At 45.9% G+C, this 23,936-nt stretch overlaps 1 protein-coding gene across 3 annotated transcripts; it reads right to left on the reverse strand.

The window, feature by feature from the left end:
* Positions 1-1,965: 1,965 nt before the first annotated feature.
* dhfr (dihydrofolate reductase) lies at positions 1,966-16,529 on the reverse strand. Of its 3 annotated transcripts, XM_020470574.2 has the most exons (6): positions 16,263-16,529; positions 15,679-15,728; positions 12,221-12,326; positions 10,980-11,106; positions 9,962-10,077; positions 1,966-2,150 (listed from the first exon to the last, which is right to left on the reverse strand). In XM_020470574.2, the coding sequence occupies exons 1-6, from the start codon at positions 16,352-16,354 to the stop codon at positions 2,069-2,071; spliced, it is 573 nt and encodes a 190-aa protein (XP_020326163.1). In that variant the 5' UTR covers positions 16,355-16,529; the 3' UTR covers positions 1,966-2,068. The 3 variants fall into 3 exon arrangements, with proteins under 3 accessions (XP_020326163.1, XP_031685498.1, XP_020326164.1); XM_031829638.1 differs by lacking the exon at positions 15,679-15,728 and having other exon boundaries at positions 2,052-2,150; positions 16,263-16,481; XM_020470575.2 differs by lacking the exons at positions 15,679-15,728; positions 16,263-16,529 and adding an exon at positions 15,539-15,584 and having other exon boundaries at positions 2,052-2,150.
* Positions 16,530-23,936: the final 7,407 nt, after the last annotated feature.

Genomic DNA, 23,936 nt, shown 5'->3' on the forward strand with positions numbered 1-23,936 from the left:
GAGACAGTGTGTATGTGTGTATTAGAGAAAGAGACGGAGAGACAGTGTGTATGTGTGTATTAGAGAGAGAGAGACAGAGTGTGTATGTGTGTATTAGAGAGAGACAGAGTGTGTATGTGTGTATTAGAGAGAGAGAGACAGTGTGTATGTGTGTATTAGAGAAAGAGACGGAGAGACAGTGTGTATGTGTGTATTAGAGAGAGAGAGACAGAGTGTGTATGTGTGTATTAGAGAGAGACAGAGTGTGTATGTGTGTATTAGAGAGAGAGAGACAGTGTGTATGTGTGTATTAGAGAGAGAGAGACAGAGTGTGTATGTGTTTATTAGAGAGAGAGACGGAGAGACAGAGTGTATATATGTGTATTAGAGAGAGAGACAGTGTGTATGTGTGTATTAGAGAGAGAGAGTATGTATGTGTGTATTAGAGAGACAGTGTGTATGTGTGTATTAGAGAGAGAGAGACTGTGTATGTGTGTATTAGAGAGAGAGAGACAGTGTGTATGTGTGTATTAGAGAGAGAGACAGAGAGACAGAGTGTGTATGTGTGTATTAGAGAGAGACAGTGTGTATGTGTGTATTAGAGAAAGAGACGGAGAGACAGAGTGTGTATGTGTGTATTAGAGAGAGAGAGACAGTGTGTATGTGTGTATTAGAGAGAGAGACGGAGAGACAGAGTGTGTATGTGTGTATTAGAGAGAGAGAGACAGAGTGTGTATGTGTGTATTAGAGAGACAGTGTGTATGTGTGTATTAGAGAGAGACAGAGTGTGTATGTGTGTATTAGAGAGAGAGACAGTGTGTATGTCCCCCTGGCATTATGCCATAACTTTTGAATACTCCAGGTGTTAACTGTCCAAGTCTCCATCGATCTGTGTGACGACTCGACAGTCAGACAGCGTCAGGTCCTGGTCACTCAAGGCTGAGGAAATAAAGATGGCCTTTTGAGCAACTCAACACCCGGTCAGCACTGTGCTCAGCCTGTGAAGACAGAAATATGACTGTTGATAGCACGTCCTTCACGGACCAGGACTAACTACTCACCAAGAGTCATACAGAAGTAGTTTACTCAGGGTCAAAGAAAGAGGTGGACCTAGGTCAGATTAGTCTCAAGTGTGTGTGTTAAAATATCACATTTATCAAAAAAGGCTAGCACACAAAAAAGGGATTCAGTTGTGTAAATTCATCTCATTATTTACAGATTTCGATCCGCCTTCAAGTCAGCTTTTGTCTCCTCCAGAAACAGGTGTTCACTCACCGTGTGTTTGTGTGATAATACGAGTGAGTGTCTCTCAGCAGAAATGCTAATATCGGTTCTCTTCAACATTTTCCAGACTCTCATGTGCATGGCAGTGCACCGCAGGCTGAGGGGCACATGGCTCTGATCTCTGTATAATGACTCTCCTTTAAGTGCCAATCAAGGTGTGTGTGTGTGTTCTGTGTATGAATTCTGTGTGGAGTGTGTGTTCTGTGTCCTATTGTGTGTTCTGGAGCGTTACAGCCAGGGCAGTGGGGCCTAATTGAGCAGGGTTAACATGATTAAAGCCACAGTGTGTGTGTGTGTGTGTGTGATGGAAAGGTGTACTCCTCTGCTGTGATGGGCCACTCCAGACACCTGGTGAGTTAATTAGCTTTCTAGTGAAAACCTTCTGCATATTCATGTCATGTCTCATTTGGAATGAGCAGTCATGTCTCAACCTGCATCCCAAACAGCACTCTATTCCCTACGTAGTGCACACTTCCTTTGACCAGGGCCCATTGACGCAGTCAAGAGTGGAACAATCTACCTTAGAAACCACTGTTTTTACGTGTTTGTGAGAGAAATCTGTATCAAATGTTTCAATATTTGTAAAGTCTATTTCTGTGAGAAAAAATATCCAAGGACATAAAAATATAACCAAAACAGAAAGGAATAGGAGAAAACACAAAACAACCAGGTTTCCTTTCGATGAAAATATCACAATTGTAATGGAATTAAGCTCGTTTTATTAATTACATTTGAGTGACAACAGTGAGCAGCGAGAAAGTATTTACATGACAACACAGGATGTTTTCCTGGGTGTGTTTATAGCTCATTGGTCGATGCTTTCGTAGACTTCAAATCTGTACTGTAGCCCAGCCTCCTCCTGTAGGTCTTGTGGGACTCCTGGGAACCTGAGGAGACCGAGAGAGACACAAGCACTCAAATCTATCCTCAATGCTCCACTCAACCACACAACAACAAGGACCATGAATTTGGCTATTCACTGAAACCAGGCTGGCCATTTTCAATTCTTTAGGGCCATCGTAAACTTGGTCAATATGGTACTTTACACCATAATGACACTATCTTGTGGGTTTGTCTCCGTTAAATTTGTCTTAGATAACATTCACGAGAAGAGAGTTGACCCCACGAAGACAAAAACATTTATCATTGAGTTGAGATATGGTTTAATCTGACCCCCATGGTTTAATCTGACCCCCATGGTTTAATCTGATCTCCCCATTGTTTAATCTGACCCCCATGGTTTAATCTGACCCCCATGGTTTAATCTGACCTCCATGGTTTAATCTGACCCCCATGGTTTAATCTGACCCCCATGGTTTAATCTGACCCCCATGGTTTAATCTGACCTCCATGGTTTAATCTGACCTCCATGGTTTAATCTGACCCCCATGGTTTAATCTGATCCCCATGGTTTAATCTGATCCCCATGGTTTAATCTGATCCCCATGGTTTAAGTTGTTTCGTCTGTTATAAAAACCTCAGAACCTTTTAACGAAAGATCTTAAAAGACCTTTTTAACTGTGTTTTTACTTAAGGTTTTGTGGACTCGACACTAATTGATGTGCTCTCTGACACCTGGAGCTGCATGGCAAATGGTCTGGGAACAAAGAACCAAGAGCTACGGACCAGTGTCATTCCCCAAATGGTCTGGGAACAAAGAACCAAGAGCTAAGGACCAGTGTCATTCCCCAAATGGTCTGGGAACAAAGAACCAAGAGCTACGGACCAGTGTCATTCCCCATCTGAATGGCCAATATGTCCCTCTCTGTTACAGTAAATCAAATCTAATGTTATTGGTCACATACACACGGTTAGCAGAGGTTAATGCGAGTGTAGCGAAATGCTTGTGCTTCTAGTTCCGACAGTGCCATTAATATCTAAACAAGTAATCTGACAAATTCACAACAACTACCGTATATACACACACAAGTGTGAAGGAATGAATAAGAGTATGTACATATACTTTCGCAAGGCACTGTATTCGGCCCCTGTAACGGCGTTCTTTGTTTGTTGAAAGAGAGGACCGAAATGCAGCGTGGTGGTTAATCATGATCTTTAATGAAACAAATGACGGAACGATACATGAACTAACTTATAAATACAAAAAACAACAAACGGAACGTGAAACCTAATTACAGCCTATCTGGTGAAACTACACAGAGACAGGAACAATCACCCACCAACCTAATTACAGCCTATCTGGTGAAACTACACAGAGACAGGAACAATCACCCACCAACCTAATTACAGCCTATCTGGTGAAACTACACAGAGACAGGAACAATCACCCACCAACCTAATACAGCCTATCTGGTGAAACTACACAGAGACAGGAACAATCACCCACCAACCTAATACAGCCTATCTGGTGAAACTACACAGAGACAGGAACAATCACCCACCAAATACAAAGCAAACTCAGTCTACCTAAATACGGTTCCCAATCAGAGGCAACGAGAAGCACCTGACTCTGATCGAGAACCGCCTCAGGCAGCCAAGCCTACACTCGACACACCCCTAATCAACCACAATCCCAATGCCTACAAAAAACCCCAATACGACAACACAAAAACCCATGTCACACCCTGGCCTGAACAAATAATTAAAGAAAACACAAAATACTAAGACCAAGGCGTGACAGAACCCCCCCCCCCCCCCCCCAAGGTGCGGACTCCCGGACGCACCTCAAAACCATAGGGAGGGTCCGGGTGGGCGTCTGTCCATGGTGGCGGCTCCGGCTCGGGACGTGGACCCCACTCCATAAATGTCATAGTTCCTCCCCTTCGCGTCCTGGGATAATCCACCCTCGCCGCCGACCATGGCCTAATAGTCCTCACCCAGAACCCCACAGAACTGAGGAGCAGCTCGTGACTGAGGGGCATCTCGGAACTGAAGGACAGCTCGGGACTGAGGGGCAGCTCGGGACTGAGGGGCAGCTCGGGACTGAGGGGCAGCCCGGGACTGAGGGGCAGCTCGGGACTGAGGGGCAGCCCGGGACTGAGGGGCAGCCCGGAACTGAGGGGAAGCCCAGTACTGAGAGGAAGCCCAGTACTGAGAGGAAGCCCAGTACTGAGATGAAGCTCAGGTAGGTAGTAGGCTCCGGTAGATCCTGGCTGGCTGGCGGATCTGGAAGATTCAGGTTGACTAGCAGATCTGGAAGATTCTGGTTGACAGGCTGATCTGGAAGAATCTGGTTGACAGGCTGATCTGGAAGAATCTGGTTGACTGGCAGATCTAGAAGATCATGGCTGACTGGCGGATCTGGAAGATTCAGGTTGACTAGCAGATCTGGAAGATTCTGGTTGACTAGCAGATCTGGAAGATTCTGGTTGACTGGCGGATCTAGCTGCTCTATGCAGACTGACAGCTCTGACTGCTCCATGCAGGCTGACAGCTCCTTGCAGACTGGCAGCTCTTTGCAGACTGACAGCTCTGACTGCTCCATGCAGGCTGACAGCACCTTGCAGACTGGCAGCTCCTTGCAGACTGACAGCTCCTTGCAGACTGACCGCTCCTTGCAGACTGACAGCTCCCTGCAGACTGGCAGCTCCTTGCAGACTGGCAGCTCCTTGCAGGCTGACAGCTCTGACTGCTCCATGCAGGCTGACAGCTCCTTGCAGACTGGCAGCTCCTTGCAGACTGGCAGCTCCTTGCAGACTGGCTGCTTCATGCAGACTGACAGCTCTGACTGCTCCATGCAGGCTGACAGCACCCTGCAGACTGGCAGCTCCTTGCAGACTGGCAGCTCTTTGCAGACTGACAGCTCTGGCTGCTTCATGCAGACTGACAGCTCTGACTGCTCCATGCAGGCTGACAGCACCTTGCAGACTGACAGCTCCCTGCAGACTGACAGCTCTTTGCAGACTGACAGCTCTGGCTGCTTCATGCAGACTGACAGCTCTGACTGCTCCATGCAGACTGACAGCACCCTGCAGACTGGCAGCTCAGGCTGCTTCAAACAGGCAGGAGGCTCCGGCAGCGCTGTAGAGAAAGAAGGCTCTGATAGCGCTGAACAGGCGGGAGACTCCGACAGCACAGGAGAGGAGGAAAACGCTGGCTGCGCTGAACAGGCGGGAGACTCCGACAGCGCAGGAGGGAAGGAAGGCTCTGGCTGTGCTGAACAGGCGGGAGACTCCGACAGAGCAGGAGAGGCGAGGCGCACTGTAGGCCTGATGCGTGGTGCGGGCACTGGTGATACTGGAGCGAGGACACGCACAGGAAGCCTGGTGCGGGGAGCTGCTACCGGAGGACTGGTGTGTGGAGGTGGCTCTGGATAGACCGGACCGTGCAGGCGCACTGGAGCTCTTGAGCACCGAGCCTGCCCAAGCTTACCTGGCTCGATGCCCACTCTAGCCCGGCCAATACGAAGGGCTGGTATGAACCGTACCGGGCTATGCACCCGCACTGGAGACACCGTGCGCTGACTAGCATAACACGGTGTCTGCCCGGTCTCTTTAGCCCCCCGGTAAGCACAGGGAGTTTGCGCAGGTCTCCTACCTGGCATAGCCATACTCCCTGTAAGCCCCCCCCCAATAAATTTTTGGGGCCGACTCTCAGGCTTCCATCCGCGTCGCCGTGCTGCCTCTTCATACCAGCGCCTCTCTGCTTTAGCCGCCTCTAGTTCTTCCTTGGGACGGCGATATTCTCCAGGCTGAGCCCAGGGTCCTTTTCCGTCCAGTTCCTCCTCCCATGTCCAATTCTCCAAGTGATGCAGCCTCTCCCACTGCAACTGCTCTTCACGATTAGCAGGGAGAGTTGGCTCAGGTCTGACACCCGACTCAGCCACTCTCCCTCTGAGTCCCCCCCCAATACATTTTTGGGGCTGCTTTTCGGGCTTTGCTCTGCGCCGCCGTGTCTTTCTTTTCTCCAACTCCATTCGCCTATAGCCTTCTTCGCACTGCTCTAGCGAATCCCATGCGGGCTCCTGCACTCTCTCTGGGTCGGCCGCCCACCTGTCGATTTCTTCCCACGTCGTATAATCCATGCCATTGCTGTCCATAACGTCCTCCTTTCGCTGCTCCTGCTGTCGCTGCCTGTTACCACGCTGCTCGGTCCGTGTGTGGTGGGTGATTCTGTAACGGCGTTCTTCGTTTGTTGAAAGAGAGGACCGAAATGCAGCGTGGTGGTTAATCATGATCTTTAATGAAACAAATGACGGAACGATACATGAACTAACTTATAAATACAAAAAACAACAAACGGAACGTGAAACCTAATTACAGCCTATCTGGTGAAACTACACAGAGACAGGAACAATCACCCACCAACCTAATACAGCCTATCTGGTGAACACTACACAGAGACAGGAACAATCACCCACCAAATACAAAGCGAACTCAGGCTACCTAAATACGGTTCCCAATCAGAGGCAACGAGAAGCACCTGACTCTGATCGAGAACCGCCTCAGGCAGCCAAGCCTACACTCGACACACCCCTAATCAACCACAATCCCAATGCCTACAAAAACCCCCAATACGACAACACAAAAATCCATGTCACACCCTGGCCTGAACAAATAATTTAAGAAAACACAAAATACTAAGACCAAGGCGTGACAGCCCCCTTGAACTTTGCAACCTTTTGCCACATTTCAGGCTTCAAACATAAAGATATAAAACTGTATTTCTTTGTGAAGAATCAACAACAAGTGGGACACAATCATGAAGTGGAAGGACATTTATTGGATATTTCAAACTTTTTTAACAAATCAAAAACTGAAAAATTGGGCGTGCAAAATTATTCAGCCCCTTTACTTTCAGTGCAGCAAACTCTCTCCAGAAGTTCAGTGAGGATCTCTGAATGATCCAATGTTGACCTAAATGACTAATGATGATAAATACAATCCACCTGTCTGTAATCAAGTCTCCGTATAAATGCACCTGCACTGTGATAGTCTCAGAGGTCTGTTAAAAGCGCAGAGAGCATCATGAAGAACAAGGAACACACCAGGCAGGTCCGAGATACTGTTGTGAAGAAGTTTAAAGCCGGATTTGGATACAAAAAGATTTCCCAAGCTTTAAACATCCCAAGGAGCACTGTGCAAGCGATAATATTGAAATGGAAGGAGTATCAGACCACTGCAAATCTACCACGACCTGGCCGTCCCTCTAAACATTCAGCTCATACAAGGAGAAGACTGATCAGAGATGCAGCCAAGAGGCCCATGATCACTCTGGATGAACTGCAGAGATCTACAGCTGAGGTGGGAGACTCTGTCCATAGGACAACAATCAGTCGTATATTGCACAAATCTGGCCTTTATGGAAGAGTGGCAAGAAGAAAGCCATTTCTTAAAGATATCCATAAAAAGTGTTGTTTAAAGTTTGCCACAAGCCACCTGGGAGACACACCAAACATGTGGAAGAAGGTGCTCTGGTCAGATGAAACCAAAATTGAACTTTTTGGCAACAATGCAAAACGTTATGTTTGGCGTAAAAGCAACACAGCTCATCACCCTGAACACACCATCCCCACTGTCAAACATGGTAGTGGCAGCATCATGGTTTGGGCCTGCTTTTCTTCAGCAGGGACAGGGAAGATGGTTAAAATTGATGGGAAGATGGATGGAGCCAAATACAGGACCATTCTGGAAGAAAACCTGATGGAGTCTGCAAAAGACCTGAGACTGGGACGGAGATTTGTCTTCCAACAAGACAATGATCCAAAACATAAAGCAAAATCTACAATGGAATGGTTCAAAAATAAACATATCCAGGTGTCAGAATGGCCAAGTCAAAGTCCAGACCTGAATCCAATCGAGAATCTGTGGAAAGAACTGAAAACTGCTGTTCACAAATGCTCTCCATCCAACCTCACTGAGCTCGAGCTGTTTTGCAAGGAGGAATGGGAAAGATTTTCAGTCTCTCGATGTGCAAAACTGATAGAGACATACCCCAAGCGACTTACAGCTGTAATCGCAGCAAAAGGTGGCGCTACAAAGTATGAACTTAAGGGGGCTGAATAATTTTGCACGCCCAATTTTTCAGTTTTTGATTTGTTAAAAAAGTTTGAAATATCCAATAAATGTCGTTCCACTTCATGATTGTGTCCCACTTGTTGTTGATTCTTCACAAAAAAATACAGTTTTATATCTTTATGTTTGAAGCCTGAAATGTGGCAAAAGGTCGCAAAGTTCAAGGGGGCCGAATACTTTCTCAAGGCACTGTAAATATATGGATGAGCGATGGTCGTGCGGCATAGGCAAGATGCAGTAGATGGTATAGAATACAGAATATACATGTGATGAGTAATGTAGGGTATGTAAACATTATTAAAGTGGCATTGTTATTTAAACCTTTATTAAGTCAGTTTACTTAAGAGTTAGTGATGGCTGTTTAACAGTCTGATGGCCTTGAGATAGAAGCTGTTTAACAGTCTCTCTGAGTTAGTGATGGCTGTTTAACAGTCTGATGGCCTTGAGATAGAAGCTGTTTAACAGTCTCTCTGAGTTAGTGGTGGCTGTTTAACAGTCTCTCTGAGTTAGTGGTGGCTGTTTAACAGTCTGATGGCCTTGAGATAGAAGCTGTTTAACAGTCTCTCTGAGTTAGTGATGGCTGTTTAACAGTCTGATGGCCTTGAGATAGAAGCTGTTTAACAGTCTCTCTGTGTTAGTGATGGCTGTTTAACAGTCTGATGGCCTTGAGATAGAAGCTGTTTAACAGTCTCTCTGAGTTAGTGATGGCTGTTTAACAGTCTGATGGCCTTGAGATAGAAGCTGTTTTTCAGTCTCTCGGTCCCTGCTTTGATGCAGCTGTACTGACCTCGCCTTCTGGATGATAGCGGGGTGAACAGGTAGTGGCTCGGGTGGTTGTTGTCCTTGATTATCTTTTTGGCCAGAGAATCTTGTTTTTCATGGTCAGAGTCCTTCAGAGGCCTTTTGGTAAATTCCAAGTGGGCTGTCATGTGCTTTTTACTGAGGAGTAGCTTCCGTCTACCATAAAGGCCTGATTGGTGGAGTGCTGCAGAGATGGTTGTCCTTCTGGAAGGTTATCCTATGTCCACAGAGGACTCTAGAGCTCTATCAGAGTGACCATTGGGTTCTTGGTCACCTCCCTGACCAACGCCCTTCTCCCCCGATTGCTCAGTTTGGCTGGGCGGCCAGCTTTAGGAAGATAATTTGTGGTTCCAAACTTCTTCAAATTAAGAATGGAGGCTACTGTGTTCTTGGGGACCTTCAATGCTGCAGAAATGTTTTGGTACCCTTCCCCAGATCTGTGCCTCGACACAATCCTGTCTCGGAGCTCTACGGACAATTCCTTCGACCTCATGGCTTGGTTTTTGCTCTGACATGCACTGTCAACTGTGGGACCTTATATAGACAGGTGTGCCTTTCCAAATCATGTCCCAGTCAACTGAATTCACCACAGGTGGACTCCAATCAACTTGTAGAAACATCTCAAAGATTGATCAATGGAAACAGGACGCTCAATTTAGAGTTTCATAGCAAAGGGTCGGAATATTTATGTAAATAAGGTATGTTTTTAATTTTTTTTTATGTTGTATTCATTTGCAAACATTCCTAAAGACCTGTTTTCGCTTTGTCATTATGAGGTATTGTGTGTAGATTGATGAAGATTTTTAATTTAATCTATTTTAGAATAATGCTGTAACGTAACAAAATGTGGAAAGGGGAAGGGGTCTGAATACTTTCTGAATGCCCTGTATGTCTGTATACATGCATGAATGAGCGATACTCACTCTGGCAATAGGCGGTATTTGTCTTGGTTGATTTCAGGCAGGAAGGTGTCACTCTTAAACTGCTGCAGGATCCGTGTCACAAACAACCTCCTGGTCCCCTGACTCTCCATCATCTCCTAGGGAACCAGACAACAAATAAAACAACAAATATATAGACTGAATGTATATGTTTGGGATTTTAAGACCGAGACCCACATTTTGTCAATCATTTCAGAGTAGGAGTACTGATCTTAGATCAGTTTGCCCTTTAGAACATAATGATTCAGATTATTAAGGAGGGGAACACCTGATCTAAGATCAGTTTACACTTTAGAACATAATGTATCAGATTATTAAGGAGGGGGGAGACCTGATCTAAGATCAGCACTCCAACTCTTGACAAATAGACCCAAGACGTTATTTTCTACTAATATGCCCCATTGTAGATCGACCCAGACAGTCTGTGTGTGTGTTCATAACAAGGTTGTGGTTAAATGGAAAATAGTCAAGGTCTTAAAGTCCCAAATTGAACCTTTAAAGAGTTAACCCTTTAGATTGAGATATGAGGTGGAGAGTGTGTGCTGCATTGTCAAAAGCATCCTTGAGCGATGAGGTCTCCATGACAACCTACCGACTGCCGAGGGAAAGAAAGGTATGAGGGACGCTCTGTGTGTGTATGGAGATTGAAACTTTTCTACTTTCAATTTCTTTCAGATTAGCGGACAAATAGCATAATTGAAAAGTCTCTCAGTGTTTTTGACAGCGGAGAATGCAGTTGAGACCTTGGAGAGTGCACCAAGGTCGTCAATGATGTGTTTCTGAGGTAAAATACGTTTAGAGCAGTAATGAAGTTCCCACTCTAGTAAACAGTTTCAAAAACACCCACAAACCCATTTCTCTACAAGTCTGTCTTTATGACCACGTCCCTCTACACAAATTCCCATCTGGCCATGTCTCAGAGACTGTTGACCCATTCCAAATGGATCCTATCCAATCCTCCACGTGAAGGACCAATGGCTAAGGCCTGCGTATTTCTTACCTCGTACAGAGAGCTGCCACCGATCACCCAGACCTGGTCGACCCGTTCTGCCATCTCAGCCGTGTCCAGCAGGCGGAGTGCTGAGCAGAAGTCTGACGCCAGCTGGTGAGCCCCGGCTGGAGGCTCTCTGACATTCACATAACACAGTAGTAATGTTAGGACAACACAGTAGTAATGTTAGGACAACACGGTAGTAATGTTAGGACAACAGTTAGGACAACACGGTAGTAATGTTAGGGCAACACGGTAGTAATGTTAGGGCAACACGGTAGTAATGTTAGGGCAACACGGTAGTAATGTTAGGGCAACACGGTAGTAATGTTAGGGCAACACGGTAGTAATGTTAGGACAACAGTTAGGACAACACGGTAGTAATGTTAGGACAACAGTTAGGACAACACGGTAGTAATGTTAGGACAACACGGTAGTAATGTTAGGACAACACGGTAGTAATGTTAGGACAACACGGTAGTAATGTTAGGACAACAGTTAGGACAACACGGTAGTAATGTTAGGACAACACGGTAGTAATGTTAGGACAACAGTTAGGACAACACGGTAGTAATGTTAGGACAACACGGTAGTAATGTTAGGACAACACGGTAGTAATGTTAGGACAACACGGTAGCAATGTTAGGACAACACGGTAGTAATGTTAGGACAACACGGTAGTAATGCTAGGACAATACGGTAGTAATGTTAGGACAACAGTTAGGACAACACGGTAGTAATGTTAGGACAACGCGGTAGTAATGTTAGGACAACACGGTAGTAATGTTAGGACAACACGGTAGTAATGTTAGGACAACACGGTAGTAATGTTAGGACAACACGGTAGTAATGTTAGGACAACACGGTAGTAATGTTAGGACAACACAGTAGTAATGTTAGGACAACACAGTAGTAATGTTAGGACAACACGGTAGTAATGTTAGGACAACACGGTAGTAATGTTAGGACAACACGGTAGTAATGTTAGGACAACACGGTAGTAATGTTAGGACAACACGGTAGTAATGTTAGGACAACAGTTAGGACAACATGGTAGTAACAATGTGTTTTGGTTCATAGTATTTAATGACTTCAGTCTTACATTGTCCCTTATGACACAGAGGAAGAGAACCTTCCCTATATTATCCTCATTTCTCTTGCAGGTATAGATAACACAGGATGATGAACATTGTATAGAAATGAGTAGCTGGTCAGTGGCTGTCATTACAGATGTCCTCCATGCCTCTTACTTAAGTTCTCTGCTGAGAACGATGTTGATCCTGTTCTTGAGTGGCCGGTTCCGCTCTGGAATGGAGAACCATGTCTTCCGCCCCATGATGACAGCATTCTGTTTACCTAACCAATCACAGACAGAGATGACAACATTCTGTTTATTTTACCAATCCCAGACAGAGATGTCAACATTCTGTTTATTTTACCAATCCCAGACAGAGATGTCAACATTTGTTTATTTAACCAATCCCAGACAGAGATGACAACATTCTGTTTATTTTACCAATCCCAGACAGAGATGACAACATTCTGTTTACCTAACCAATCACAGAGATGACAACTTTATGTTTACCTAACCAATCCCAGACAGAGATGACAACATTCTGTTTATCTAACCAATCACAGAGATGACAACTTTATGTTTACCTAACCAATCCCAGACAGAGATGACAACATTCTGTTTATCTAACCAATCACAGAGATGACAACTTTATGTTTACCTAACCAATCCCAGACAGAGATGACAACTTTATGTTAACCTAACCAATCCCAGACAGAGATGACAACATTCTGTTTATTTAACAAATCCCAGACAGAGATGACAACATTCTGTTTACCTAACCAATCCCAGACAGAGATGATGACAACATTCTGTTTACCTAACCAATCCCAGACAGAGATGATGACAACATTCTGTTTATATAACCAATCCCAGACAGACATGCGTTTCCCCTGGTCAAGAATAGCTCAGGGTCCTACACAGCCCTGGGACATGGCTGAGGCCTGCTATGGTGTCTATGGAGGCCATGTCTCAGGGTCCTACACAGCCCTGAGACATGGCTGAGGCCTGCTATGATGTCTATGGAGGCCATGTCTCAGGGTCCTACACAGCCCTGAGACATGGCTGAGGCCTGCTATGGTGTCTATGGAGGCCATGTCTCAGGGTCCTACACAGCCCTGGGACATGGCTGAGGCCTGCTATGATGTCTATGGAGGCCATGTCTCAGGGTCCTACACAGCCCTGAGACATGGCTGAGGCCTGCTATGGTGTCTATGGAGGCCATGTCTCAGGGTCCTACACAGCCCTGGGACATGGCTGAGGCCTGCTATGATGTCTATGGAGGCCATGTCTCAGGGTCCTACACAGCCCTGAGACATGGCTGAGGCCTGCTATGGTGTCTATGGAGGCCATGTCTCAGGGCTGGGCCAGACCTACAGTCAAGCACAGGACTGTTTGATTCCAGAACTGAAGGGCCAAAATACTTCTTGTTTTCATCCTCTCATTCTAATCTAGGACTGTTTCAGACCTGGGGAACTTGGTGGGAGCAATTAACTACCAGGTAGAAAGAAAAACCAGAAGTGTTTTGGCACCTCCAGGACTGGAATATAGTGAGGAAAGAAATCAAGAAAAGGACAGGAGAATGACATTTGATGATGACAGGACATGTGATACAGGTGCTCAGGTCATGTGATGAGGGAGGAGTGAGATGTTATATCAAGTTTGCAGATGACACTAGTGGTAGGCTTGATTACCAACAACGAGGGAGGAGGTCCATCGGAGTGTGGCGTCAGGAAAATAACATCTCACTCAACGTCAACTAATTAAAGGAGATGATCAGGGACTTCAGGAAACAGCAGAGGGAGCACCCCCCCTAGCCACATCGACAGGACAGTAGTGGAGAAGGTGGAAAGTTCCTTGGCGTACACATCACGGACAAACTGAATTGGTCCACCCACACAGACAGCGTTGTGAAGAAGGCGCAGCAGCGCCTCTTCAACCTCAGGAGGCTGAAGAAATTCGGCTTGTCACCAAAAACACTCAAACTTTTACAGATGCACAATCGAGAGCATCCTGTCGGGCTGTATCACCGCGTGGTACGGCAACTGCTCCGCCCACAACCGTAAGGGTCTCCAGAGGGTAGTGAGGTCTGCACAACGCATCACCGGGGGAAAAATACCTGCCCTCCAGGACACCGACACCACCCGATGTCACAGGAAGGCCCAAAAGATCATCAAGGACAACAACCACCCGAGCCACTGCCTGTTCACCCCGCTTACCATCCAGAAGACGTGGTCAGTACAGGTGCATCAAAGCTGGGACCGAGAGACTGAAAAACAGCTTCTATCTCAAGGCCATCAGACTGTTAAACAGCCATCACTAACATTGAGTGGCTGCTGCCAACATACTGACTCAACTCCAGCCACTTTAATAATTAAACATTGGATGTAATAAATGTATCACTAGACACTCTAAACAATGCCACTTTATATAATGTTTACATACCATACATTACTCATCTCATATGTATATACTGTACTCTATACCATCTACTGTATCTTGCCTATGCCGTTCAGCCATCGCTCATCCATATATTTAAATGTACATATTCTTAATCATTCCTTTACACTTGTGTGTATATAAGGTAGTTGTTGTGAAATTGTTAGATTACTTGTTAGATATTACTGCACGGTCGGAATTAGAAGCACAAGCATTTCGCTACACTTGCATTAACATCTGCTAACCATGTGTATGTGACCAATAAAATGAGGTTTATCTACGGTAGATGCTCCTGACTTTGGACTCAGTAATGTAAAAGCAGTGAGGGTATGTACCGGTAAATTCATTTGGATCATGACAGTGTTTTTACATATTTCTTTACTAAGGAGCAACTCCACCACTATTGAACCTAATTTTCATTGTGATGAGCACAATACCAGTTAAGTTTTGTAGACAATAAATATAAACGTTTTAAAAAGTTACACCGATTACAGCATCAAAAACAATAACATTTTAAAAACAGTGATTTTCAAACTGAGATTCGTGGTGACGTGGGGAGCTTGAAAATACTCTCCTTTGGGCTAGAAAATCGTTGCTGGTTTTGAAAATCACCATTTTTTTTAAAGACTTTTATTCCTACCGTGATTTCAGAGACAATTTTTTTTTAAAGGACCTTTCTTCTTATGTTTTTAACCACCGATCATAGAAACGGGTTGGTGCTGGAGATGATGAATACGAGGTTAAAAAGTGGCGGAATGTCCCTTTAAAATAATATTTGCGAGACGATATTTCCTCTCATGATACTTTGCACATGGTGCTATACTGTCACCTAGTGGCCATTAATAATACAGTTTAATGTTGACAACTGTCACGGTGTTTACAACTGAATCAGCCAATGTCTGTATCCGTGTTTGGATTAAGCTCATGTGATTTACACCGCATTGGTAAAAAATACAAATAATAATATGTAATAACCTGAACCAGCACTCACCGCACATACCCAGCTCTGACTCTACCGATAAAGCTACTTTATTGACGAAAAATAAATTTTTTATACCTTTGATATGTGGTAGTCCCACCCACATAGCTACGGTATCTGAAGATGAATGCACTAACTGGAAGTCACTCTGGACAAGACCATCTGCTAAAATAAATAACATGTCGTCAAATGTGAAATGTTTGGAAACTGACTGTTACCTTCCACCGAAGACGTCATTGTCATCTTCTGGAAATACTTAAATTCATTACTGTAAAAGAAGTCAACGTCATTATTGTTTGTGAGACAACGGGAGAAAAACAACAGTCCAGCAAGAATGTAGAAAAAAAACTGTGAAGTCAATTGTATGGGTTTAACTACAGAAATTATGAATTTAAGTTATATGCCATTGATGTTGTTAATTAATAACTTAAGTCTTGTGCAAAACCCTGGACTTTATTAATTAACAACATCAATGGCATATAACTTAAATTCATAATTTCTGTAGTTAAACCTATACAATTGACTTCACAGTTTTTTTTCTACATTCTTGCTGGACGTTGTCACTCATTGCATCATCTGCAGCTGACTCTTCCGATTTCTTGCTAGATTTCTGTACCACACATCAATCGACCAATATTTGCCATTTCAACACTGTTGTTAGCTTTCCATTCGTTGCCAGCTAGTTGAAACAGATATGATGTGTATATAGGCTATTGTTGTAGATGGCTTAGCTAGCAGTTAAAGCTAAATGAACGAGGCTAACGACGTTAGCTAAATGGCTATGTAGGCTAACGTTACTTACTTGAGTCTCTTCGGGTGCCAAGGTAGATTCCCGTTATTTCCAATCCCCATATCAGGACAAACAGCCACAATGCAGTTCAGCACACGAGACATTTTCACTTGACGAAAAAGTGCAATGATTTTAGCTCAACCAAACTGAAGATATTCAGTACCTACTAGACAGCCAACTGTGGACTACTGTACAGTTCCCGCCAAAAGAGATACATATTTAACCGGATATGATAACGTATTGTGTGGTCAAAGATTTGTTATAACTAAACCCAGATAGACCACAGCCTGCCGTTTCCAATGGAAACAAATGAGCCATAGTGGGCAGAACCAAGCACGGGTTCCTATTGGCCTGTTCTAGCATATATCTGCATATTTCAGTTTGAGAACGCCTACTCCGTGAAGTGCGCGTGTGCAATAACTAAATTTGTCGTTGCCCTCCTTCTAAACAACGTGATGTTTTACAACTTTGGTAAAGGGTAAAGTATACAACACTTAGTACACTCTTTTCGTAGCAGATTTTTAGTTTTGGGAACAAAAAACTGTATTGAGATAACGTACAGAATGTTGGTCAACAACCATCTCCTTCAATCTTCTCCCATTGCCGGCCAGTGGACTTCCTCTCACTACCATTTTTGGTGTTGAGTGGAATTGCCAAGCAGATGCGTCACACATTTGACATCCAGTGAAATATCGGTTTCATTGTTCAATGGCCCAACTCTTCTTCGAGTCTGTCCTTTGGAGTACATTTCTCAAATATTAGCCACTGCCCTCTATAAGTAATTTTTGGAACATACTATACTGTATATGTCAATGTGTAGATAACAGGGGTAAATCTAAATACAGTGGAGTGAAGAAATGTTGGGCCGAGCAAGGCTACTTTTGTAAGGTAGCTCTATCTCTCTCTCTCTCTCTCTGTCTCTATCCCTCTCTCTGTCTGTCTCTATCAATTCAATTCAATTCAAGGGCTTTATTGGCATGGGAAACATGTGTTAACATTGCCAAAGCAAGTGAGGTAGATAATATATAAAGTGAAATAAACAATAAAAATTAACAGTAAACATCACACATACAGAAGTTTCAAAACAATAAAGACATTACAAATGTCATATATATATATATATATACAGTGTTTTAACAATGTACAAATGGTAAAGGACACAAGATAAAATAAATAAGCATAGATATGGGTTGTATTTACAATGGTTCAATGTGTTCTTCACTGGTTGCCCTTTTCTCGTGGCAACAGGTCACAAATCTCGCTGCTGTGATGGCACACTGTGGAATTTCACCCAGTAGATATGGGAGTTTTTCAAAATTGGATTTGTTTTCGAATTCTTTGTGGATCTGTGTAATCTGAGGGAAATATGTCTCTCTAATATGGTCATACATTGGGCAGGAGGTTAGGAAGTGCAGCTCAGTTTCCACCTCATTTTGTGGGCAGTGAGCACATAGCCTGTCTTCTCTTGAGAGCCATGTCTGCCTACGGCGGCCTTTCTCAATAGCAAGGCTATGCTCACTGAGTCTGTACATAGTCAAAGCTTTCCTTAATTTTGGGTCAGTCACAGTGGTCAGGTATTCTGCCGCTGTGTACTCTCTGTGTAGGGCCAAATAGCATTCTAGTTTGCTCAGTTTTTTTGTTAATTCTTTCCAATGTGTCAAGTAATTATCTTTTTGTTTTCTCATGATTTGGTTGGGTCTAATCGTGCTGCTGTCCTGGGGCTCTGTAGGGTGTGTTTGTGTTTGTGAACAGAGCCCCAGGACCAGCTTGCTTAGGGGACTCTTCTCCAGGTTCATCTCTCTGTAGGTGATGGCTTTGTTGTGGAAGGTTTGGGAATCGCTTCCTTTTAGGTGGTTATAGAATTTAACGGCTCTTTTCTGGATTTTGATAATTAGTGGGTATCGGCCTAATTCTGCTCTGCATACATTATTTGGTGTTCTACGTTGTACACGGAGGATATTTTTGCAGAATTCTGCGTGCAGAGTCTCAATTTGGTGTTTGTCCCATTTTGTGAAGTCTTGGTTGGTGAGCGGACCCCAGACCTCACAACCATAAAGGGCAATGGGCTCTATGACTGATTCAAGTATTTTTAGCCAAATCCTAATTGGTATGTTGAAAATTATGTTCCTTTTGATGGCATAGAATGCCCTTCTTGCCTTGTCTCTCAGATCGTTCACAGCTTTGTGGAAGTTACCTGTGGCGCTGATGTTTAGGCCTATCTCTCTCTCTGTCTGTCTCTCTCTCTGTCTCTCTGTCTCTCTCAATGTAAGGGCTTTATTGGCATGGGAAATATATGTTTACAATGCCAATGCAAGTGAAGTAGATAATAAGTGAAATAAACCATAACAATTGTACCATAACACTGAAAGATAAGATGGGTATGATGGGGTGGGTGGGTTAGGGGCAGGTGAGAGGTGAGGAGAGGGTGGGTTAGGGGCAGGTGAGAGGTGAGGAGAGGGTGGGTTAGGGGCAGGTGAGAGGTGAGGAGAGGGTGAGGGGTGGGTGGGTTAGGGGCAGGTGAGAGGTGGGTGGGTTAGGGGCAGGTGAGAGGTGAGGAGAGGGTGAGGGGTGGGTGGGTTAGGGGCAGGTGAGAGGTGAGGGGTGGGTGGGTTAGGGGCAGGTGAGAGGTGAGGGGTGGGTGTGTTAGGGGCAGGTGAGAGGTGAGGAGAGGGTGAGGGGTGTGTAGGTTAGGGGCAGGTGAGAGGTGAGGGGTGGGTGTGTTAGGGGTAGGTGAGAGGTGAGGAGAGGGTGAGGGGTGGGTGGGTTAGGGGCAGGTGAGAGGTGAGGGGTGGGTAGGTTAGGGGCAGGTGAGAGGTGAGGGGTGGGTAGGTTAGGGGCAGGTGAGAGGTGAGGTGAGGGGTGGGTGGGTGGGTGGGTTAGGGGCAGGTGAGAGGTGAGGAGAGGGGTGGGTGGGTGGGTTAGGGGCAGGTGAGAGTTGAGGAGAGGGTGAGGGGTGGGTGTGTTAGGGGCAGGTGAGAGGGTGGGTGTGTTAGGGGCAGGTGAGAGGTGAGGAGAGGGGTGGGTGGGTTAGGGGCAGGTGAGAGGTGAGGGGTGGGTGGGTTAGGGGCAGGTGAGAGGTGAGGAGAGGGTGAGGGGTGGGTGGGTTATAGGGGCAGGTGAGAGGTGAGGAGAGGGTGGGGTGGTGTGTTAGGGGCAGGTGAGAGGTGAGGAGAGGGTGAGGGGTGGGTGGGTTAGGGGCAGGTGAGAGGTGAGGGGTGGGTGGGTTAGGGGCAGGTGAGAGGTGAGGAGAGGGTGAGGGGTGGGTGGGTTATAGGGGCAGGTGAGAGGTGAGGAGAGGGTGAGGGGTGGGTGTGTTAGGGGCAGGTGAGAGGTGAGGAGAGGGTGAGGGGTGGGTGTGTTAGGGGCAGGTGAGAGGTGAGGAGAGGGTGAGGGGTGGGTGGGTTAGGGGCAGGTGAGAGGTGAGAGGTGAGGAGAGGGTGAGGGGTGGGTGGGTTAGGGGCAGGTGAGAGGTGAAGAGAGGGTGAGGGGTGGGTGGGTTAGGGGCAGGTGAGAGGTGAGGAGAGAGTGAGGGGTGGGTGTGACAGGAAGTGTGGTGACATTGGCATGGGGGGGTCTGTGTAGTCTTTTAAAAGAGTGGGCAGTTTGAGACTGTGAAGAGAGACTGTGGTCTGTCTTCAGAGAAGAGGTATGACCTGGACCTCACATGATGATGATGATGATGATTATTATTATTGACATTATCAACATTATTATCAGTAACCACTCCTTCTCCTCCTCCTCTTCCTCCTCCGAATGTGTCCTCTGATCACACATCTGCTTCCCTTCCTGTTTCTCTGTTTCTCTCTCTATATATCTCTCTGGATATCCCTACCGGCCAAACCCTCCCTAACCCGGACGACGCTAGGACAGCGCCCTTAACCACTGCGCCACCCAGGAGGCCAGTGCCTATAGTGACCTGCTGTTTTCTAGCCTGTATCATAGAATGTGTACGTGTAGGCTCCTGGCGTCCTATCCAGGGGGTGTACGTGTAGGCTACTGGCGTCCTGTCCAGGGGGTGTACGTGTAGGCTCCTGGCGTCCTGTCCAGGGGGTGTACGTATAGGCTACTGGCGTCCTGTCCAGGGGGGTACGTGTAGGCTACTGGCGTCCTGTCCAGGGGGGTACGTGTAGGCTACTGGCGTCCTGTCCAGGGGGTGTACGTGTAGGCTACTGGCGTCCTGTCCAGGGGGTGTACGTGTAGGCTACTGGCGTCCTGTCCAGGGGGTGTACGTGTAGGCTACTGGCGTCCTGTCCAGGGGGTGTACGTGTAGGCTACTGGCGTCCTGTCCAGGGGGTGTACGTGTAGGCTACTGGCGTCCTGTCCAGGGGGTGTACGTGTAGGCTACTGGCGTCCTATCCAGGGGGTGTACGTGTAGGCCACTGGCTTCCTGTCCAGGGGGTGTACGTGTAGGCTACTGGCTTCCTGTTCAGGGGGTGTACGTGTAGGCTACTGGCGTCCTGTCCAGGGGGTGTACGTGTAGGCTACTGGCGTCCTGTCCAGGGGGTGTACGTGTAGGTTACTGGCGTCCTGTCCAGGGGGTGTACGTGTAGGCTACTGGCGTCCTGTCCAGGGGGTGTACGTGTAGGCTACTGGCGTCCTGTCCAGGAGGTGTACTTGAACGTCAAGCTGCCTCAGTCACATTACAGAGACAGGAAATGGGCTCCTGCCTCTATGGGCTGGTCTGGCTCAGACAATACTTACTTTTCCAAGGCTTAATTGACTTACTATGAGAGGATATGTGCTTTGGCCTGTGATAACCCCGCGCCCTCAATATATTATTGTTGCTTGGCCTCTGTTGTCACCTACCTGTTGGAGGAAAGCCTTTTCTCACAGTCGTACCCTAACCTACCTTTCATTATGTAATGAGACCATCTCTGTTAACCCGGGCTTCATCCCAGCTTCCATTTGGGACACAACAAAGATTTCAGTTCAAATCCCTGTTTGCCACGTAGTATAGGGAGTGCCGTCTCATAGCCAGCACCGTGGAGACTCATTGGCTGAGACGATGCTTGAGAACTGACCATATGTATGTTGCTATCACCTTTAGAGTGTAGGGGGCTGAAGGGACTGTACAGTATGTTATGTTTAAAGGGGTAGAATGCACAACATTCAGAGGCTACAAGGATGAGGTAAAGGACAGCCAATCCATCTTTCTATCTCTTAGGATCCTTGCCCTTGTACACTTAGACCAGGTGGGGATTGTACCAGGTGGGGTTTGTACCAGGTGGACTATCCTCCAACACCACGAGGATACTTTTTACATGTTAAGTCAAGGGGCTAGCTCTCTCCAGTATCCAGAAGTAGCAGTATCGCTGGATGCAGAGAAAGCTTTTGATAGAATGGAATTGGCCTTATGTGTTTTATACTCTCTCTACTTTGAGCCTGCTATTATGCAGTGGATCAGGGCACTCTATCATGAACCTATTGCTTCACTTGAAATGAATGGCAGACTGTAACATCTGTCACTTTCAGCTTCTCCGTTCTACAAGGCAGGGCTGCCCGGCCTCACCATGTATGGTCATTTTGCCACCAGACCCCCTTGACTGTATCACTTGGAGTGGTCATGACTTCAAAACCAGCCTATACGGTGATGATATCTTACTAACACTGAGCGGTCATGACTTCAAAACCAGCCTAGAGGGTGATGATATTCTTAGTAACACTGTCAAATCCCAGCTGTTCGATACCAAGAGTGGCCAATTTTCTGGATATAAAGTGAATTGGACTAAGAGGGAGGTTATTTCTCTGAACCACCACAGCTTTCCATCCCACCTTCGTACTGTTCCCTTCATATGGAAACCACAAGCTATAAATACCCAGGGAGAGATATCAGGTCATCTGTCAATAAGATATTTCATCTTAATGGACCAGGTCTCCTAAAAGCCATCAGGGCTGACATTAAGAGATGGACAGTTCCGCCTTTATCACTATGAGGACAAGCCCGAGGTGATAACGATGAACATAAACCCTAGACTATCATTTCTTATATCATCTATACCACTTCAGTTCCCTCAGGTTTAAAGATACTGTATACCTAGTTTATTTTCTTGTCTTCTTGTGGAACGTTAAGAAACCAATATTTAACCATAAACACTGGCCATGTCAAGAAGCATGTGTGGATTAGGTGTTCCTGATGTTGGCTTGTATTAATGGTCTTATAATGCTAGATACTCAATGTCATAGGGCTTTACAAAAAAGGGGGGGGGGGGGTAGTATGAACCTGAAGTAGATAGAAGAAAGAGCATTGTAACAGAACATACACATTTGATCTCTATATAATCAACTGCAGAAAAAAAGATCAGGTAAACCTCGACGCACGCGGGAATCTCTACCTCTACCTTTCCCACTCGCGTAGCTGCCAAACTGAGCAGAGACCGCTGCTAAGCAGAGAGAGCACTGAACCGAGATCGCAGTTGCACTTGGCCAAATCAATTCCAGTAATTAATGAAAGAATTAAACATTTACGTCGCCACCCACCGTTAATAGGTCCATGACCCATACTTTAAGAAATGCTGCCCTAGAGCCTCTACAGTAGACCCTGTACTACTCCTACACCCTAGAGTCTCTACAGTAGACCCTGTACTACTCCTACACCCTAGAGTCTCTACAGGAGACCCTGTACTACTCCTACACCCTAGAGTCTCTACAGTAGACCCTGTACTACTCCTACACCCTAGAGCCTCTACAGTAGACCCTGTACTACTCCTACACCATAGAGCCTCTACAGTAGACCCTGTACTACTCCTACACCATAGAGCCTCTACAGTAGACCCTGTACTACTCCTACACCCTAGAGACTCTACAGTAGACCCTGTACTGAATTGGTCCACCCACACAGACAGCGTTGTGAAGAAGGCGCAGCAGCGCCTCTTCAACCTCAGGAGGCTGAAGAAATTCGGCTTGTCACCAAAAACACTCAAACTTTTACAGATGCACAATCGAGAGCATCCTGTCGGGCTGTATCACCGCCTGGTACGGCAACTGCTCCGCCCACAACCGTAAGGGTCTCCAGAGGGTAGTGAGGTCTGCACAACGCATCACCGGGGGAAAAATACCTGCCCTCCAGGACACCGACACCACCCGATGTCACAGGAAGGCCCAAAAGATCATCAAGGACAACAACCACCCGAGCCACTGCCTGTTCACCCCGCTTACCATCCAGAAGACGTGGTCAGTACAGGTGCATCAAAGCTGGGACCGAGAGACTGAAAAACAGCTTCTATCTCAAGGCCATCAGACTGTTAAACAGCCATCACTAACATTGAGTGGCTGCTGCCAACATACTGACTCAACTCCAGCCACTTTAATAATTAATAATTGGATGTAATAAATGTATCACTAGCCACTTTAAACAATGCCACTTTATATAATGTTTACATACCATACATTACTCATCTCGTATGTATATACTGTACTCTATACCATCTACTGCATCTTGCCCATGCCGTTCAGCCATCGCTCATCCATATATTTATATGTACATATTCTTAATCATTCCTTTACACTTGTGTGTGTATAAGGTAGTTGTTGTGAAATTGTTAGATTACTTGTTAGATATTACTGCACGGTCGGAATTAGAAGCACAAGCATTTCGCTACACTTGCATTAACATCTGCTAACCATGTGTATGTGACCAATAAAATGAGGTTTATCTACGGTAGATGCTCCTGACTTTGGACTCAGTAA

The sequence above is a fragment of the Oncorhynchus kisutch genome, linkage group LG8, assembly GCF_002021735.2.
Source record: "Oncorhynchus kisutch isolate 150728-3 linkage group LG8, Okis_V2, whole genome shotgun sequence".
NCBI lineage: Eukaryota > Metazoa > Chordata > Actinopteri > Salmoniformes > Salmonidae > Oncorhynchus > Oncorhynchus kisutch.

Excerpts from the sequence above, each read along its gene's own strand:
- dhfr (XM_020470574.2), bottom strand. The coding sequence starts at position 16,354 with ATGTCTCGTGTGCTGAACTGCATTGTGGCTGTTTGTCCTGATATGGGG. Across the intron at positions 12,327-15,678 it reads AATGACGTCTTCGGTGGAAG|GTAAACAGAATGCTGTCATC; the intron begins GTAACAGTCAGT and ends GTGATTGGTTAG. Across the intron at positions 2,151-9,961 it reads AAATACCGCCTATTGCCAGA|GTTCCCAGGAGTCCCACAAG; the intron begins GTGAGTATCGCT and ends CGGTCTCCTCAG.